The 15763-nt window shown below is 41.5% G+C and overlaps 1 protein-coding gene across 8 annotated transcripts in view; it reads right to left on the bottom strand.

The window, feature by feature from the left end:
* Positions 1-15763, bottom strand: part of LOC132821936 (diacylglycerol kinase delta-like) — a 147750-nt gene that overhangs the window by 54102 nt on the left and 77885 nt on the right. For all 8 annotated transcript variants that reach the window (XM_060834919.1, XM_060834920.1, XM_060834921.1 and 5 more), the window contains 4 exons: positions 9372-9476; positions 6499-6631; positions 4128-4234; positions 458-583 (listed from right to left, as the gene is read on the bottom strand). In XM_060834919.1, coding sequence (XP_060690902.1) covers positions 458-583; positions 4128-4234; positions 6499-6631; positions 9372-9476 — 471 coding nt within the window. The remainder of the gene's footprint in view (positions 1-457; positions 584-4127; positions 4235-6498; positions 6632-9371; positions 9477-15763) is intronic.

Here is a 15763-nt window from a genome sequence, read left to right as displayed (position 1 = left end):
CGGCAGAGATGTGAAGAGGAGGAGATTTAATAGCATAGTTTGGTAAGAGAAGGGTACAGGAGTGTTGCGATGAAGTAAGGGAAATAAGGAAAATGAAAGATAAGGATACAGGTAGTCAGGTAGGAGAGGGAGAAAGGGGAATAAGAGAGGTACTGAGTAATGAAGTCAAAAATCACAGTGGATATTTTAACAATCAGCTAACATTACAGGATCACAAGATCAATAATTTTGCAAAAAACATATGCAAAAAGCTTGCAAACTGATTGCTGTAAAGTTGAACAGTCAGCAGCAGAAATTTTTCCCTGATTTAAAAACACATCCATTTGTCAGGCTTAAGGTACTGGTTTATGCCCTGCAGACTGACAAATCAACAACAAAAAAACAATTGTTGTCATGATGTGAGGACCATGTCTTGATTAACTAAACAGTCCAAATGCTTTGAACAGCCATGACTTACCATTGCCTTGCACCACAGGCAGCGCCAATCCTGCAGTCTTAGAACACTGCCACATGTTTTGTCACAGACAGTACATTTTGCACTGACAGGCAGGTTGCCTTCCAACCACTGATGTGGCATTGAGACCTGAATAAGAGAAGTAGAAGAGAAGTACAGTATAACACAGTCATCAATACTAATAATGAGATGATGTGCATTAGGGAAAAATTAACGTAAATCAAAGCCAACCAGCGAAACTGACACAAAGACAAATGAGAGATTCCATCAAAAGGAGCACCAATTACAGCTAAATGATCTGCAAAAACCCAAGTAAAGATAACAGCATAGGCCCTAGTGTCAGGGTGAGAATGTGTATAGGGTATAAGCAGATTCAGCTGAATGCAGCAGGAAAGAGTTACGTTCTGAGTTTTGTGGAACAAGGGGTTCAGCTGAGCATGACTCAGATCAGATAAGAACTTACAGTTAACAATGGGGTAATGCAGGCAAGGGGAATGGGTGAACAAGGTGGAAAAGCAGTCATAATGTAGAGCCATTTAACAAGATGAGGTAGCACTGAGTATGTGAGGTCAGTTTAACAAGGTGAGAAGTATTTGTTATGTGAAACCAGTTATTCATTGTGTATCAGTAGATGGCTTAATCTTTATTATTGGTACCTGTTGATTGTATTGGTCACTCAATTAATATGTATGTTGCCTTATCTGGATGCTCCTCCCTGTAAAATGACTATATAGGTTCATTGAGAAACTGCTGTCCCAGAGAAGACCGTGAATTCATGTCTCTGTGCACAGGGGTGATTGTTCTCTCTCCCTCCAAGGCCCAGAATAGAGGAGGTGGTAAAACTACTGTGTCTCAGTGTTTTGCTTCAACTGAGGGGGGAGAAATGGGATGACAAGGGGACAGCATAAACCCAATGTAAGTTGACATCACAAATTGCAGTACTGATTTATCTGTCTCAAGGCTTCATAACTAATATCCTAATACAGTAAAAAGGACATTATGAAAAGATGCGCAAGGTGAACTGTACATTAGTAAGTCACTGCTATAGCAATGGATGAAACAAGTGACATTCTACAGTTGTCAATATTGGCACACTATATCTGCAAACAAAGGGAGCTGGAAGACATTATTTTAAACATAATGTAGGTTTTTAGTAGTAACTCAGTACTTGCAGGAAAACATCAGTCCAAATAATGGTCAGCCTTGGTTCACATAGGTACCAATGACATAGGCAGGACTGGAAAAAAAAAGAGGTTCTCTTTAGTGAACAGCAGCTGCTAAGGGCTGAATTTAAAAGCAGAACCTTGAGGGTGATAAACTCGAGAATATTACTTTAACCACAAATAAAGTGGAATATGTGGATAAATGTAACATTACCCATTTTGTTAGGAAAAACAGAAATACAGAGAATTTCTTAAAACAGTGAGAAATTGCAAAGGGTTGATGCCCAAAGCGGACTAGGAGAAGAAGGGCTTATGCCCGAAACGTAGATTCTCCTGTTCCTTTGATGCTGCCTGACCTGCTGCGATTTTCCAGCAACACATTTTTAAGCATTGATGGCCAAAGCGACTTGGGTCCTTTTGTTTCTAGGTTACTGAAAGCTAACATACAGGTGCAGCAAGCAATTAGGATGGCAGATGGAACGTTGGAACATACATATTAATTGGGTGACCAATATAATCAATGGGTACCAATAATAAAGGACTTGAGTACAAGAGGAAGGAGGTCTTGTTGCAGTTGTACAGAGCTTTGTGATGAGACTGCACCTGAAGAATTGTGTACAAATTTGATATCCTTACCATAGAAGGAAAACAACAAAGGTTTGCCAGACTGATCCTAGATTAGTGGGATTGTCCTACAAGGAGACTGAGAAAACTTGATACATTGTCTAGAGTTTAGAAGAATGAGTCATGATCTCATTGAAGCTTCTAAATTGTTTCAGAACTTCACAGGATAGTTGCAGGAAGGATGATTCCTTGGCTGAGGAATGGAATGGGGAGGGATCGAGAATCAAGAGACACAGCCTCAGAATGAGTAAGTCATTTAGGACTGAAATGAGGAAGAATTTCTTCACTTGAGAATTGTAGTAAATTTTTAGAATTCTCTACTCTAGAAGACCATGAGACTCAGTTGTTGAATTTATTCAAGACAGTGATTGATAAGTTTCTAGATATTAAAGATATCAAGGAATTCACGGATAATATAGAAAAATGGTGCTGAGTTATAAGATCAGTCACATTCTAGATGATTGAGGAAGCAGGGTCAAGGGGGCAAATGGTCTACTTCAGCCCCCATTTCGTACTTTCCCATGTTCCTGATATCATTCTCACTTCTGAATCAGACTTGTTGGTACAAAGCCAATTTCTTGAATTTGACGATAATATTTTGGTGATAATACTGAGTGAATTCTGAAACTGATAGACATACCAACCTTTAAATACCAAGCTGAACAGGGAGTACCTCTCTGTTCAGGTGAACATAAAAGAGTCCAAAAACACTATTCACAGAAGTGAATCATATTCCTATCTATTTCTTGTTCATATTCATTTCTCAACCTCTTAAATTGTTCAAAATTTTAATTGCATACTTGCTTGCGATATTGCAACTCATAAATTAGCCACGTTTTTTCTCTTCTATAAAAGTGACTCCACTTCAAACTTTTTCTTTAGCTGTTAAGTGCCTTGATTGTCCTGAAATTATGACAAGTGCTGGTTCTTTCTTTGAAATCAAACAGACGCCAATAAATTGAAATTAAAAACTGCTGCTTTACCACAATCTACCAATAAGGGGAGCTCCAATATTTAAAATACAAAGAGGATTTTCAAACGGTGCTCAGGTTCTGCAATACCTTCCATTTATTTTTGCAAATCTTTTTAATCTAAAAATGTTAATTTGAAATGCTTTTACAGCAAAATTTTATGGTAAATAACCAGTCCCACTGGCAATCACTTGCTGGTCAGTCCTCTAATCTTCCTGACATCTACTCAATGCTCAGTACTATATTCATCCTGGTCATTACCCAATGCTATATTTCTTGTTGCAATCACTCACAGCCCAGTTCTATATTCCACCTAGTAAATACTCAATGCTCAGTGTTATACTCCCTCTGTTATGTACTTAATGCCCAGTGCTATATTCTCTGTGATGTCTACTCACTGCCTGGTGCTATATTCTCTCTGGTATTTACTCTTTACCGAGTACTACATATCCCTGGGATCTACTTATTGCCCAGTACCATATTCCTTTTATGTTATCATTCACTGTCCTGTGCCATGTTTCCTCTAATATGCATTCATTGCCCCATGTCATATTATACCCCTCCAGTGCCAAACCATTGGAGACCACTAGGTGCTCAGTGCCACATCTGACTGGTAAATGATAACTTCTCAGTGCCATCTTCTCCCGAGGTTAATATTCATTGCCAAGAGTCATATTCTCGTGATAATTACTTATTTTGCAGTGACAGGTGTTCCTGATGGAATGATTTTAGAGTGTTCTGAATTCAACTCTCACTAGCTCCAACTCCAGCCACAAACTAAGGGTAACTCATGCACCAACATTCAAGTTGTGATAAACTCCACCTTAAAAGCAGTGCCTGGTTAACAGGCTGTAACCAGCACTTGCGCTGCTTTCAATTTTTCAACATTCGCTTGTCTCGCCACATACAGCTTACCCCATCTTCATCTTCAATTATATCTTTAGCAATTGAGGCCAGTGTTGTCCACTTGCAGTTATTGGTTGCTCTCACAGCACAGCGCTTGTGAGCTTTGAACTTGCACACTGTGAATCAGAAAGGAGAAGATACACAAGAGTTTTCAGTAGCTATTGTATACAAAAATGTTTCATTTGAGAGGCAGTGGGGTAGGATGTTTAGACAATCTGGTGCTCAGCTTTGATGAGGACTTCCAAGGTGGACCCTTTTACATGTCTCTCCCCCATGAGGATGTTGTCAGGACGCTCCGTTTCTTCCTGGTCAAAAGGCCTGAACTGTCCTTGTCCATTTCTGGTCTCATTTAGAACACCTGGAACATCCACAGCTACAGGATTATTAGCCATCATTTCCACCATCTTTTAGCAGAATGCTATCACCAGACATATATTCCCCTCCATTCCCTTGTCAGCCTTCTGCAGGAACTGTCCCTTTTGGAATACCTTGGTCCATTCCTCCTCCATTCCCAAAGCATCCCCACACCTCCACATACCCATGCAATCACAGAACATGGAACTCCTGCTAGTATAATTTCTCCCTCCTCACTATGCAAAGCCCCAGACACACCTTCCAGGTGAAGTAGTAATTTACCTGCACTTCACTCAATCTAGTCTACTGTGTTTGCTGATCACAATGTGGTCTTCTCTACACTGGGGTAATGAAGTACAGACTGGGGAATTACTTTGCAGAACATCTACGGCCTGTCTGCAAAAATGACCGAGTTTTCTGCTGCCAACCACTGCAACACACTACCACATGCCTTGGGCAACATCGCTGCCTCAAGCTTACTCCATTGTTCCAGAAAAGCTCAGTGCAAGCTTGAAGAACAGCACATCTTTTGTTTGGGGATGTTGCAGTCTTTAGGACTCAATGTTGAGTTCAATAATTTTAGAGCAAGAGCACCTTCTCTCATGTCCTTACTCAACCCCCACACGCTAGACCTTGTCATTACTTAGGCTGCTACCGCAAACAACCTATTGTCAGCCACTAATGGTCCCAATTCGCAGCTACTGATTCTCCCAGGCTGACCTCTACCTATTCCTTTGTCTACCCAGTCACTATTTTCTCTCTCTCTCTCTCTCTGGGCTCCATCTCCATCTATCATTAACTCGTCCTCCATCCCTCCACCACAGCTGCAGAAACCTTTTCATAGCTACAATCAATTTTGAAGAAAGGTCATTGGACCTGAAACGTTAACTCTGCTTTGTGTTCACAGATGCTGACAGACCTGCTGAGTTTTTCTTACAATTTATGTTTTTGTTTGGACCCCATAACTGCCAGCTTATCGATCACCTTTCTTGGTAGATAGTGTACACCCTCCCGAGCATTATTGAATGAGTGGCTGTCATTGGAGTGAAGGCTATCAGAAACTCCAGTGGTGATTGAAAACGGAGGGGCACCCAGACTTTGTGCCACTGGGACATACGCTCTCTGTAATAGGGAACTTATAGGGAAGTTATACTGGATAGCAATTAGGATTCCTTATTAAGTGCAAGTGTCATTTATCATGGCTCTCAAACGATCAAAATCCTTTACAGAAACAGAAACATTCCTATCTGTATCTTTTACAGACACAGAAATACACCACTGAGGTTTGACCACTTAGATTCTTTGTCAAAGAAGTGAACTCTTAAGATCTCTTATTGTGGAAAACTCGTTTTCAGGAAACTTACAGAAGGAACCTCAGAAGTCAAAAAATATTCTTTGAATATTCTCTAAAAATGCATTTTTAAGTTCTGTTGATTCTGTTTTCCTCATAATTATTTCTTGTTTACTTGTCAAAGTTGATTACACAATTTAATAAGTTATACTTAGTCAGTGTGGGCAGTACTTAAACAGCTAAACACTAATTCAAATCTAATGTACGATTTATAAGTGATTTTAACTAAAATGTCTCATACCACACTGCCAACGCACTGTCTGATTTGGCAATAAAAAAAATATAAATAGATCAAATATTCAACAAAAACAAGTCAAACTCAACAGGAGTAAACAAAGGAAGAATGTGAAAATGAAGACAATTTTTAAAGTTTATTTTAAAAGGTTCCTGATTCCAGAGAAACAGGAAGAATCCATCCTACTCTCTGAGGAAAGAACTATCCAGTTTCTGCATCACTCTTTGTGAAGAACAACCCTGTGGGCTATGCATTAATACTATCCCACAGAAACTGAGACTTTGTTTATAATGGAAATTATAATTAAAACATCTGTGATAGTCAGACAGGGCAGGGAAAGGACAGGGCCTGGTCAGCTGCTAATATAAATTCAAGACAAAGGATAAATTCTCAGCGTAAAAGGTTCATGACTGGCTAAGTGAGAGAGCTTTGATTCTTACCTTCACAGGACAATCCATGAGATGTAACCCCTGACAGGGCCTCTCGACACACATTGCAGTATGTTGGCCGTGCATGTGAGCAGGCATACCAGTTGTGCATCCCTGAGAAATGGTCCATGCTGTACTGGGTTGACTGCATAGGGAAAAGCACGAGGAGAAAGAAGAAGAAAATATATACTACTTGCCAGTTACTCTATTGGATCCAAATCATGGCAACTAGCTTCCAGCATTGCATAATTGTATGGGAGTAGCTGGCAAAATATTGAAGATATGCTCATCTATACAACAACATGATTGGAAAAGTTGCAACACATCAGATCGGAATTTTTGAATTCCTACACCTAGTTGGGCTCCACTCTCTGTGGCTTTACCTGTTGGATGCTGTACTTGTCATGTAAGTATGAAAGCAGACAAATATTCCTAGTTAGTTACCATGTTGTTCTTTACTCTAATGCTGTGTATAAGGTCACAAAGGAGAACAAATCCAATATTAGTTCTGAAACAAACTGTTTTAAATCAATGTGCGTGATCATAGTGCAAACTGCGTGACTCAATGAGAGGACAACACTCCTTCCCTTTGTATATCTGTCAGTCACTTGCTCAATTAGAGTGTTGTGATGGATTATAGGATAGGCCAAATTCCACCTTGACTATACTATTACACGGAAGCAATAACAATACATGCTTTATAAGCAAGCTTTTTAAAAATGTTGATTCATCCTCCTTTGAAGAATAAAACAATTTTAAACTATACCGAGGGGTCAGGAATTAAAAGTAGTCTCCCTTGAGCATACAGGCATGATGTTTTGTGTCACACATTAGGCCAGTGAGCCAAAAGGTGATAACCACGAGCACTAACAGTGAAGCAAGTGGTTACCATGAAAATGAATACTTCTTAGTTCAAGCAAGAATTGATTATGGGTGTCTATTGTTACCGGAATAAACAGACCTTTTATCCCAGTTGTGCTCCAAAGTTTTGAAATGCCACTGTTAGAATATCGCTGGCAATTCTGGTCTGCTTCGATCAGAAAGATGTTGTGAAACTTGAAAGGGTTCAGAAAATATTTACAAGGAAGTTGCCAGGATTAGAGGATTTGAGTTACAGGAAGAGGCTGAACAGGCTGGGGCTGTTTTCCCTGGAGCGTCGGAGGCTGAGTGGTGACCTTATAGAAGTTTACAAAACCATGAGGGGCATGGATAGGATAAATAAACAATGTCTTTTCCCTGGGGTTGGGGAGTCCAGAACTAGAGGGCATAGATTTAGGGTGAGAGGGGGAAGATATAAAAGAAACCTAACGGGCACCATTTTCACGCAGAGGGTGGTACGTGTATAGAATAAGCTGCCAGAGGAAGTGGTGGAGGCTAGTACAATTGCAACGTTTAACAGGCATTTGGATGGGTATATGAATAGGAAGGGTTTGGAGGGATATGGTCTGGGTGTTGGGAGGTGGGACTAAATTGGGTTGGGATATCTGGTCGGCATGGATGGGTTGGACTGAAGGGTCTGTTTCTGTGCTGTCCATCTCTATGACTTTAAATGTTGTGTCATCTGCAGGAATAAAGAACCTAACAGAATAGGTGAGAAATTCTGAGAACGATGGAGTGAAAGCTAGAATTCCTGACTTATATACAAATCAACGATGCATGAAAAAGCAAGTGGAAGTCTTAAAATAGGAGTTTGAGGAATTAGGTGCCAGTAGCGGCTAGGGGACTAGCAGATAAGAAAGCCAAGGTGGAAAAACTAGCCAACTGAGTAATCTTCACACCAATGTCAGAAATGGAACTGGAAGCACAAGTCCAGTGAAAACAGTGAGAGTTAGGAGGAATAAAAGAGAGCTGGCTGAACCCTGGACACCAGTGGGATCTAAACACAAGAAATTATACAATATTGGACATTGGATGGCAACAAAAATGGTGGTAATCAAGATGGAAGGGAAGATTGATTAAACTATTAATAAAATACATAATGACAGTATTACAAAGGGTCTAAATTACTAAGCGGAAACACAATGGGTAGAATTAAAGAGAAAAGTATTGAAAATGCTGATCTGAGTTTTCAGAGATCAGTTTGAGAGAAATGGATGGAATGAAGATTCAGAAGAGTTCTAGGTGGAAGACAGTAGCAATAAATGGAAACCTAAGCTGTGCATCAACAGAAATAAAACTACTATTCTGAGAAGGAACTCAGTTGAATTTTCTTTAGCCATCTATATGGTACTTCTTTACCATGTGGAATATGGTTGGATTTAGCTTGATTTAGATGGCCCCTACAATTGAACTGCTGCCAGAACTCTCTTTCCAGCTCCAGATATGGAGGAGGACCAGCTGGTCAGTAAGGTAGGTGATGGCCTAGTGGTATTATCGCAAGACTGTTAAACCAGGAACCCAGGTAATGTTCTGGGGATCCAAGGATCAAATCCCACCGTAGAATTTGAATTCAATAATAATTGGGAAATAAGAGTTTAATTATGACCATAAAACCACTGTCATTTCTCAGGTAAAACCCATTTACTTCACTAGTGTTCTTTAGGGAAGGGTATCTGCTGTCCTTACCTGGCCTGGCCTACATGTGACTGTAGACTCACAGCAATGTGGCTGACTCTCAACTGTCCTCTGGGCAATCTGGGATGGACAATAAATTATGGCCTAGCCAGTGACACACTCATTCCATGAATGAATAAAAAACAAATCTGTCACCCTAAAATGCTTCAAAGCCTAGATCCTGATCTCTGCTTATTTCACATTGAATCTGTAAAACCTCACCAGTTTTCCCACCTGCCACAAGTGTCCCTAATGTCATTGTGTAATTTGCAGTCATCAGTTCACATTCACATTCTTGAAGGTGCAGCAATTGCTGCTTTCAGGCACCTCACCTCAAAGTGATCCCTGTTCTGGATAGTTTTCATTGCTGCAATCCAATCTTCCATCTCCTTGCGGTTTTCAGCACACAAGATCAGCTTTCGAAAAGGGGTAATTATCTGCAAAATCAAGTATACACCGGGCTACGTAAAAACAATTTCTCCACTGACACCGTATCAGTACAGATCTATAGATCAAACCGAGAAGAACATTCAACATTTTCAAGTTAAATTTGCATTGCAATTGACATTTCACAATTAGCCTCTAAATGTCATCAGCAGATTTTCTTAATAGAAGGGTTTTCTGTTTGGAATAAAAAGTGAGGTCTGCAGATGCTGGAGATCAGAGCTGAAAATGTGTTGCTGGTTAAAGCACAGCAGGTTAGGCAGCATCTAAGGAACAGGAAATTCGACGTTTCGGGTCAGAGCCTGATGAAGGGCTCTGGCCCGAAACATCGAACTTCCTGTTCCTTGGATGCTGCCTAACCTTCTTTTCTGTTTGGAAGGCAATAGGGACTAAGCAATTGAACTTAGTAGCACTGGGTCAGCTGGTAAGGATCAGGCAGGATACCTGTTCCAGATGACTAGTGAATCCCACTGAACCTTGAAGTGTGAAGGCATGTGGACAGTCAAGTGACAATGCAAATGGAGTCAGTTATGGTGCTGCTCAAGGCAGAAGTGCCCTTTGATATGCATTGTTGGGTGCGTTCATGATGAAATGATCCTTTAGAGATTGGCACGTGAGGTGTTGTTCTCAGGTATCAGCCCAGATGTTCAGGATTGGAGGCAGAGAATCACGCCAAAGGAGTTTTGACATAATTAAAGAGTAAGATGCAAAAATTTATCACTCTGAAAATTCCCTCAGGACATTTCACATTAAAGAGAAATGGTTTTTGCAAAATATTCTGACAACACTTTCAGACGAATAAGTTGGATTTCTGGTAGACAAAATAGCAGGCAGAGAATTCTATCACCAATAGATCCAACCCTGAAACGTACAAAGTAGATGGGCGTGTTGACTCTCCATTCTCAAAGAGACTGCCTGTTGGTTCCTTGTCTCACAATAATGGCACATGCGGGCTATATCCCTTAAACTGTCCATGCCTGTTGGCTCTCTTGTTCAGATTGACGTCTGTTGGCTTTCTCTTTCACACCGACAGTGTCTGTCGGCTGCCTCTCCTCAGAGTGACAATGCCTGTTTGGCTATGTCTCTGACACTGACAGTGAATCTTGGCTAACTTCCTGTGACTATCTCTTGAGTACTGACAGTGCCCGTTGGTTCTCTCTCTCCCTGATGATGACAGTGCCCATTGGCTCTCTCTCCCTGACAATGACAGTGCCCATTGGCTCTCTCCCTGACGATGACAGTGCCTGTTGGCTCTCTCGCCCGGATGCTGACAGTGCCCATGGGCTCTCTCTCCCCGATGATGACAGTGCCCGTTGGCTCTCTCTCCCTGACGCTGACAGTGTCTGTTGGCTGTCTCTCCCTGACGCTGACAGTGCACATTGACTCTCTCTTCCTGACGATGACAGTGCCCGTTGACTCTCTCTCCCTAACGCTGACAGTGCCCATTAACACACTCTCCCTGAAGCTGACAGTGCATGTTGACTCTCCCTGACACTGACAGTGCCCGTTAACACTCTCTCCCGGACGCTGACAGTGCATGTTGACTCTCTCTCCCTGACACTGATAGTGCCCGTTAACACTCTCTCCCTGATGCTAACAGTGCCTGTTAGCACTCTCTCCCTGACACTGACAGTGCATGTTGACTCTCCCTGACACTGACAGTGCATGTTGACTCTCTCTCCCTGACGCTGACAGTGCATGTTGACTCTCTCCCTGACGCTGACAGTGCCGTTAACACTCTCTCCCTGACACTGACAGTGCATGTTGACTCTCTCTCCCTGACGCTGACAGTGCATGTTGACTCTCTCTCCCTGACGCTGACAGTGCCCATTAACACTCTCTCTCTGACGCTGACAGTGCCCGTTAACAGTCTCTCCCTGAAGCTGACAGTGCATGTTGACTCTCCCTGACGCTGACAGTGTCTGTTAACACTCTCTCCCTGACGCTGACAGTGCCTGTTGACTCTCCCTGACGCTGACAGTGCATGTTGACTCTCTCCGACGCTGACAGTGCCCGTGAACACTCTCTCCCGGACGCTGACAGTGCATGTTGACTCTCTCTGACGCTGACAGTGCCCGTTAACACTCTCTCCCTGACGCTGACAATGCATGTTGACTCTCTCTCCCTGACGTTGACAGTGCCCGTTGGCTCTCTCTCCCTGATGCTGACTGTGCATGCTGACTCTCACTCCCTAACGCTGACAGTGCATGTTGACTCTCCCTGACGCTGACAGTGCTTGTTGACTCTCCCTGATGCTCACAGTGCCCGTTAACACTCTCTTCCTGACGCTGATAGTGCCCGTTGACTCTCTCTCTCCAATGCTGACAGTGCATATTGACTCTCTCTCCCTGACGCTGACAGTGCCTGCCGACTCTCCCTGACACTGATAGTGCATATTGACTCTCTCTCCCTGACGCTGACAGTGCCTGTTGACTCTCCCTGATGCTGACAGTGCTCGTTGCCTGTCTCCTCAACATTCTCTCCTGCACACTGACAGTGCCTACTGGCTGTCACTCTGACACTGATAGTGCTTGTTGGCTGTCTCCCTGAAACTGTCCTCCTTGCTCTATCGCTTAGATTGACAGTATCTTCACTCTATATCACTTAGATTGACAGTGCCTACTCTCTCTGTCCCTTAGACAGACAACATCTTTTGCTCTTCTCCTCACGTGTACAGTGTTGATTGGTTCATTTCGTCACACTGACAGTGCCTGTGGGAGCTTTCCCTCGCGCACAGCCTGCTGGCTCTTTCCATTGGACTAGCAATGCCTGTTGGCCATGGCAATATGAAGGGAGAAATAACTGAACTGCACTAGCTGTGGCTTGAAAAGAAGCCACCTACTATCATCTCATTAAACACCTTGTCCCGTTCCTTTCTGATCTACAGCTGCAACTCTTCCAATAACTTTCATGACTGGTTTCATGGCCTTGACATCATCTTCCCACTGGGGATATCCATCGCCTGTACAACTCAATCTAAAAATCACAAAGAACTGAGAGCTCTTTAACACTTTTTTGAACACAGGCGTAACCAGACTCCATGCACACATCCTCTGCCTCATGTTGATAAACTTCCCCTCTGACTATACTCATTCCTTCAAATAAAAAGCACACATCGTCTAGCAATGCCAATCTGTTTGTGTGATATAAGGTATACTCTTTGTTCCTGTCCTACTCATGTCCATTTCCTCATTTAATTTCTGTACTGGTCTAGTTTGGATCAACAATTTCAGAAACTTCACTTAATATTTAAGCCCTCTTCTTACTTTCACCTTGTTCATTTCCAAATTCTTCCTTCATTTAATTCTCAGTCATCATTTCTGGGGACAGTCTGATAATCAACATTCCTTAAAGCCTATTAGCTCTGACAGCTACATTGGATACTTCCTCATAACCTACTTTCTAAAGCAACTCTTGTTGCCTTCTTCAGTTTTTCAATTCTCTTCTGACATTGTTGCCTCTGTTTTGCCTTCCTTTTCTCTCAACTGAAAATTCCCTTCCATCATGATTGACAGAGTCTATGATCACTCCTGTCCATTCCTCACAGTTCTGACAAACTACAGTAGGGTTCCCAATGTGCTCACCTTACAGCGCTCATATCTTCACATTCACCCACCAGTGTGCTAAACACCTTCCCCTACACTTTAAGGTCATTCCCTCTCGGACACCTGGTTACATTCTTCAATCAGCCCCAGGATTCAATCCCCTACCTTTGGCATATCCCTATACAACATAACAAATATAGCATCTGTCTTATCACAGCATTTTTTTCCCTCACTGTCCAGGTAAAACAGTGTTGTACATCTTACTCTTGTAATTTAGTGTACTGTACTGTATTCACTGTTGATAAAAACATAAGCTTTGAGCATCTCCTTCCATCATAAGCGCCCAGGTACTCACCATTGTATTTATCCATCCCAATTCCACTTTGACTTCTCAATTTCTAAATTTGTTGTAATGAAGCAAACAGAAACTTAAGAACTAGCACTTCACCTTTGATGAGGTGCTGTACAGCTTTCTGGACTCAATACTTAAAGTTTCAAAAATTTCTCACATTCATTCAGACAGGCAATTTACCAAAATTGGCTCTGTTGTTGCTGCCACTCAGAACAACTCTGTATCCTGGTGGTTTCTTTACCATCTGCTTTTGTCCTGCAATATTTTTAATCTCTCCTGTATTCCATCCAATCAGAGATCTTTCATTCTGTCCTTTCCTCTTGCCATTCTTGCTTAAACCTTGTCATAACATCTTCAGTTCTGATGAAATGTTATCAAACTGAAATGGTAACTCAGGTTCTCTCTCCTGGGAAACTGTCGGACTCACTGAGTGTTTCCAGCAATTTGTTTTTATTTCAGATTTCCAGGATCATCAATAATTTGCTTTTATTATAGATGTAAATTATTCTCCTGATTCCCTGTCATTTACCCACCCCCATTAGATTGAGGAAGTTCTTCAAACCCTGAGTTGTCAGAGTCAAGATAGCATTTCACCATGCAGTTAATGATAATTTCTTAAGATTGATTACTTTTCTTTTCACGTGGTTGGTGGTTTGTAACACTTTATAACTCATACCATGAAACACGAGTAAGACCTATTCTGCTCAACCAAGTGGAAAGGATCATTCTTCACATCGGAACTGAGTCTGATCGCTGACCTAAAGATGATATCAACACCAACGTTATATTTAGCATGGTGGTGATGAGAGTGTGTGTGATTGGCAGCCTTATTTTTGCACCTTCCTTTGCTCATATCCTATAATAAACCACATCAGAAATTAAACCACTCTAACATTTTCCATTCAGATGTTTTTCAAAGAAATCTTTAAAGCTCGATGTGACCTGACTATCGCTGCAAAACCCAAACTCACAATGACTGGGTGTCCAAATCCGGACAATTACAATACTAACGGTTGGACTGCTACAGTGTAAATGCTGCCGTGTCCTGTTCCTAATCTAGAACATGACAAAAACCTATAGATGACAGAAAGCAGGAATCTCATGTGAAAATGAAAGTTGTACGAAATGCTTCGAACAGCGGCAGGTTTTCTCAGTCACCTAAATTCAGACGTCAGATCAGCTTGAAACGCAAATCTCAAGTTGGCATTGAACCAGGCCTAAATCTGAGCCAGAAGTTAGAACTGAGCACAGCTCAAAAAACTGAGTTCCTCAACTAGCTCCTACCATCCAGATACATGTAATGTGAATGTTATGTGACTCGTCTTTCAGAATGTTGTAGCAAAAATAAAAGAAAATCTTAGCATTGATAAGCCTGACATTATGCCTTAGTTTAAATGTTATTATAAAAGTAACTATTTATTGAAGCCAATTCCTGAGCGTGTGAGGGCAGTAAAACAAAACCCCATTTACATGAGCAACATTTTATTTGCTCGCACTTGTGCTGGTCAAAAGCAGCAGGACAGACGAGAATGCATGGTGGACCTAAACACACATACACAATTCATAACCACATACTGAAGAAATTTGTTTACCACCCTTTGCTTGTTACTACCTCACATGTCATTCTGCACAACAGAGATTGCATACTTCTCATTCCCTCAACTTACAAATAGTCACACTGTCCAGCTTATTATGCCATAGTTTCACTGACAATGCCCAAACAAAATGAGGAGAATGCTGCCTCTTAACTCAACGTTTTGGCTTTATCCAGAATTGAGATTTGCATATCCATTCCCATTCTGTTAATCTGCCAGTGACCTCATATAAAATTCATACAAAGCTTGTCACAAAATTACTGAACAGCTTTTCATATTTCTTCTCATTGACAAACCTTTGAGAAGTCTGCATTGTCCAACTCTGAACTCTTAGGCACTCCCCATTTTCTTCACCCCACCATTAACAATGGATTTGCTTCCCACCAAAATCAAAGTGAATCAAGCACAAGAAGAGGCATTGCGCCTCACCAGCCTCACTGTGGGGTTTAGCATTCTGACTGAGAAACACATAGACTATCTATTTCCTTTCTGATTCTGGATTTGTTTGGTGGATTAGTCAAAGCACAATTTTCCAATATAAGGATCAGAAGTAGGTCATTCAGTCCTTTATGCATCCTTTGAACATTTCTGAATCTGTTTCCACTTCCACAGTGAATTCCAGATCACAACTCACTGTGAAAAAGAAAAGCATCCCCTATTTCTACTCCATATCCTTTCATATCCTAATCTAATAAAAATCTATCAATCTCAATCTTGACAGCTCCAACAATTCCAGACTCGTGGCACAAGTTAGTTCAAAAGTTCTCAAAGTTGAAAAATGTGGTGCT

This window comes from Hemiscyllium ocellatum, chromosome 13 (genome assembly GCF_020745735.1).
Source record: "Hemiscyllium ocellatum isolate sHemOce1 chromosome 13, sHemOce1.pat.X.cur, whole genome shotgun sequence".
In the NCBI taxonomy this organism is placed as follows: domain Eukaryota; kingdom Metazoa; phylum Chordata; class Chondrichthyes; order Orectolobiformes; family Hemiscylliidae; genus Hemiscyllium; species Hemiscyllium ocellatum.
This window is presented reverse-complemented; position numbering and strand designations above follow the sequence as displayed.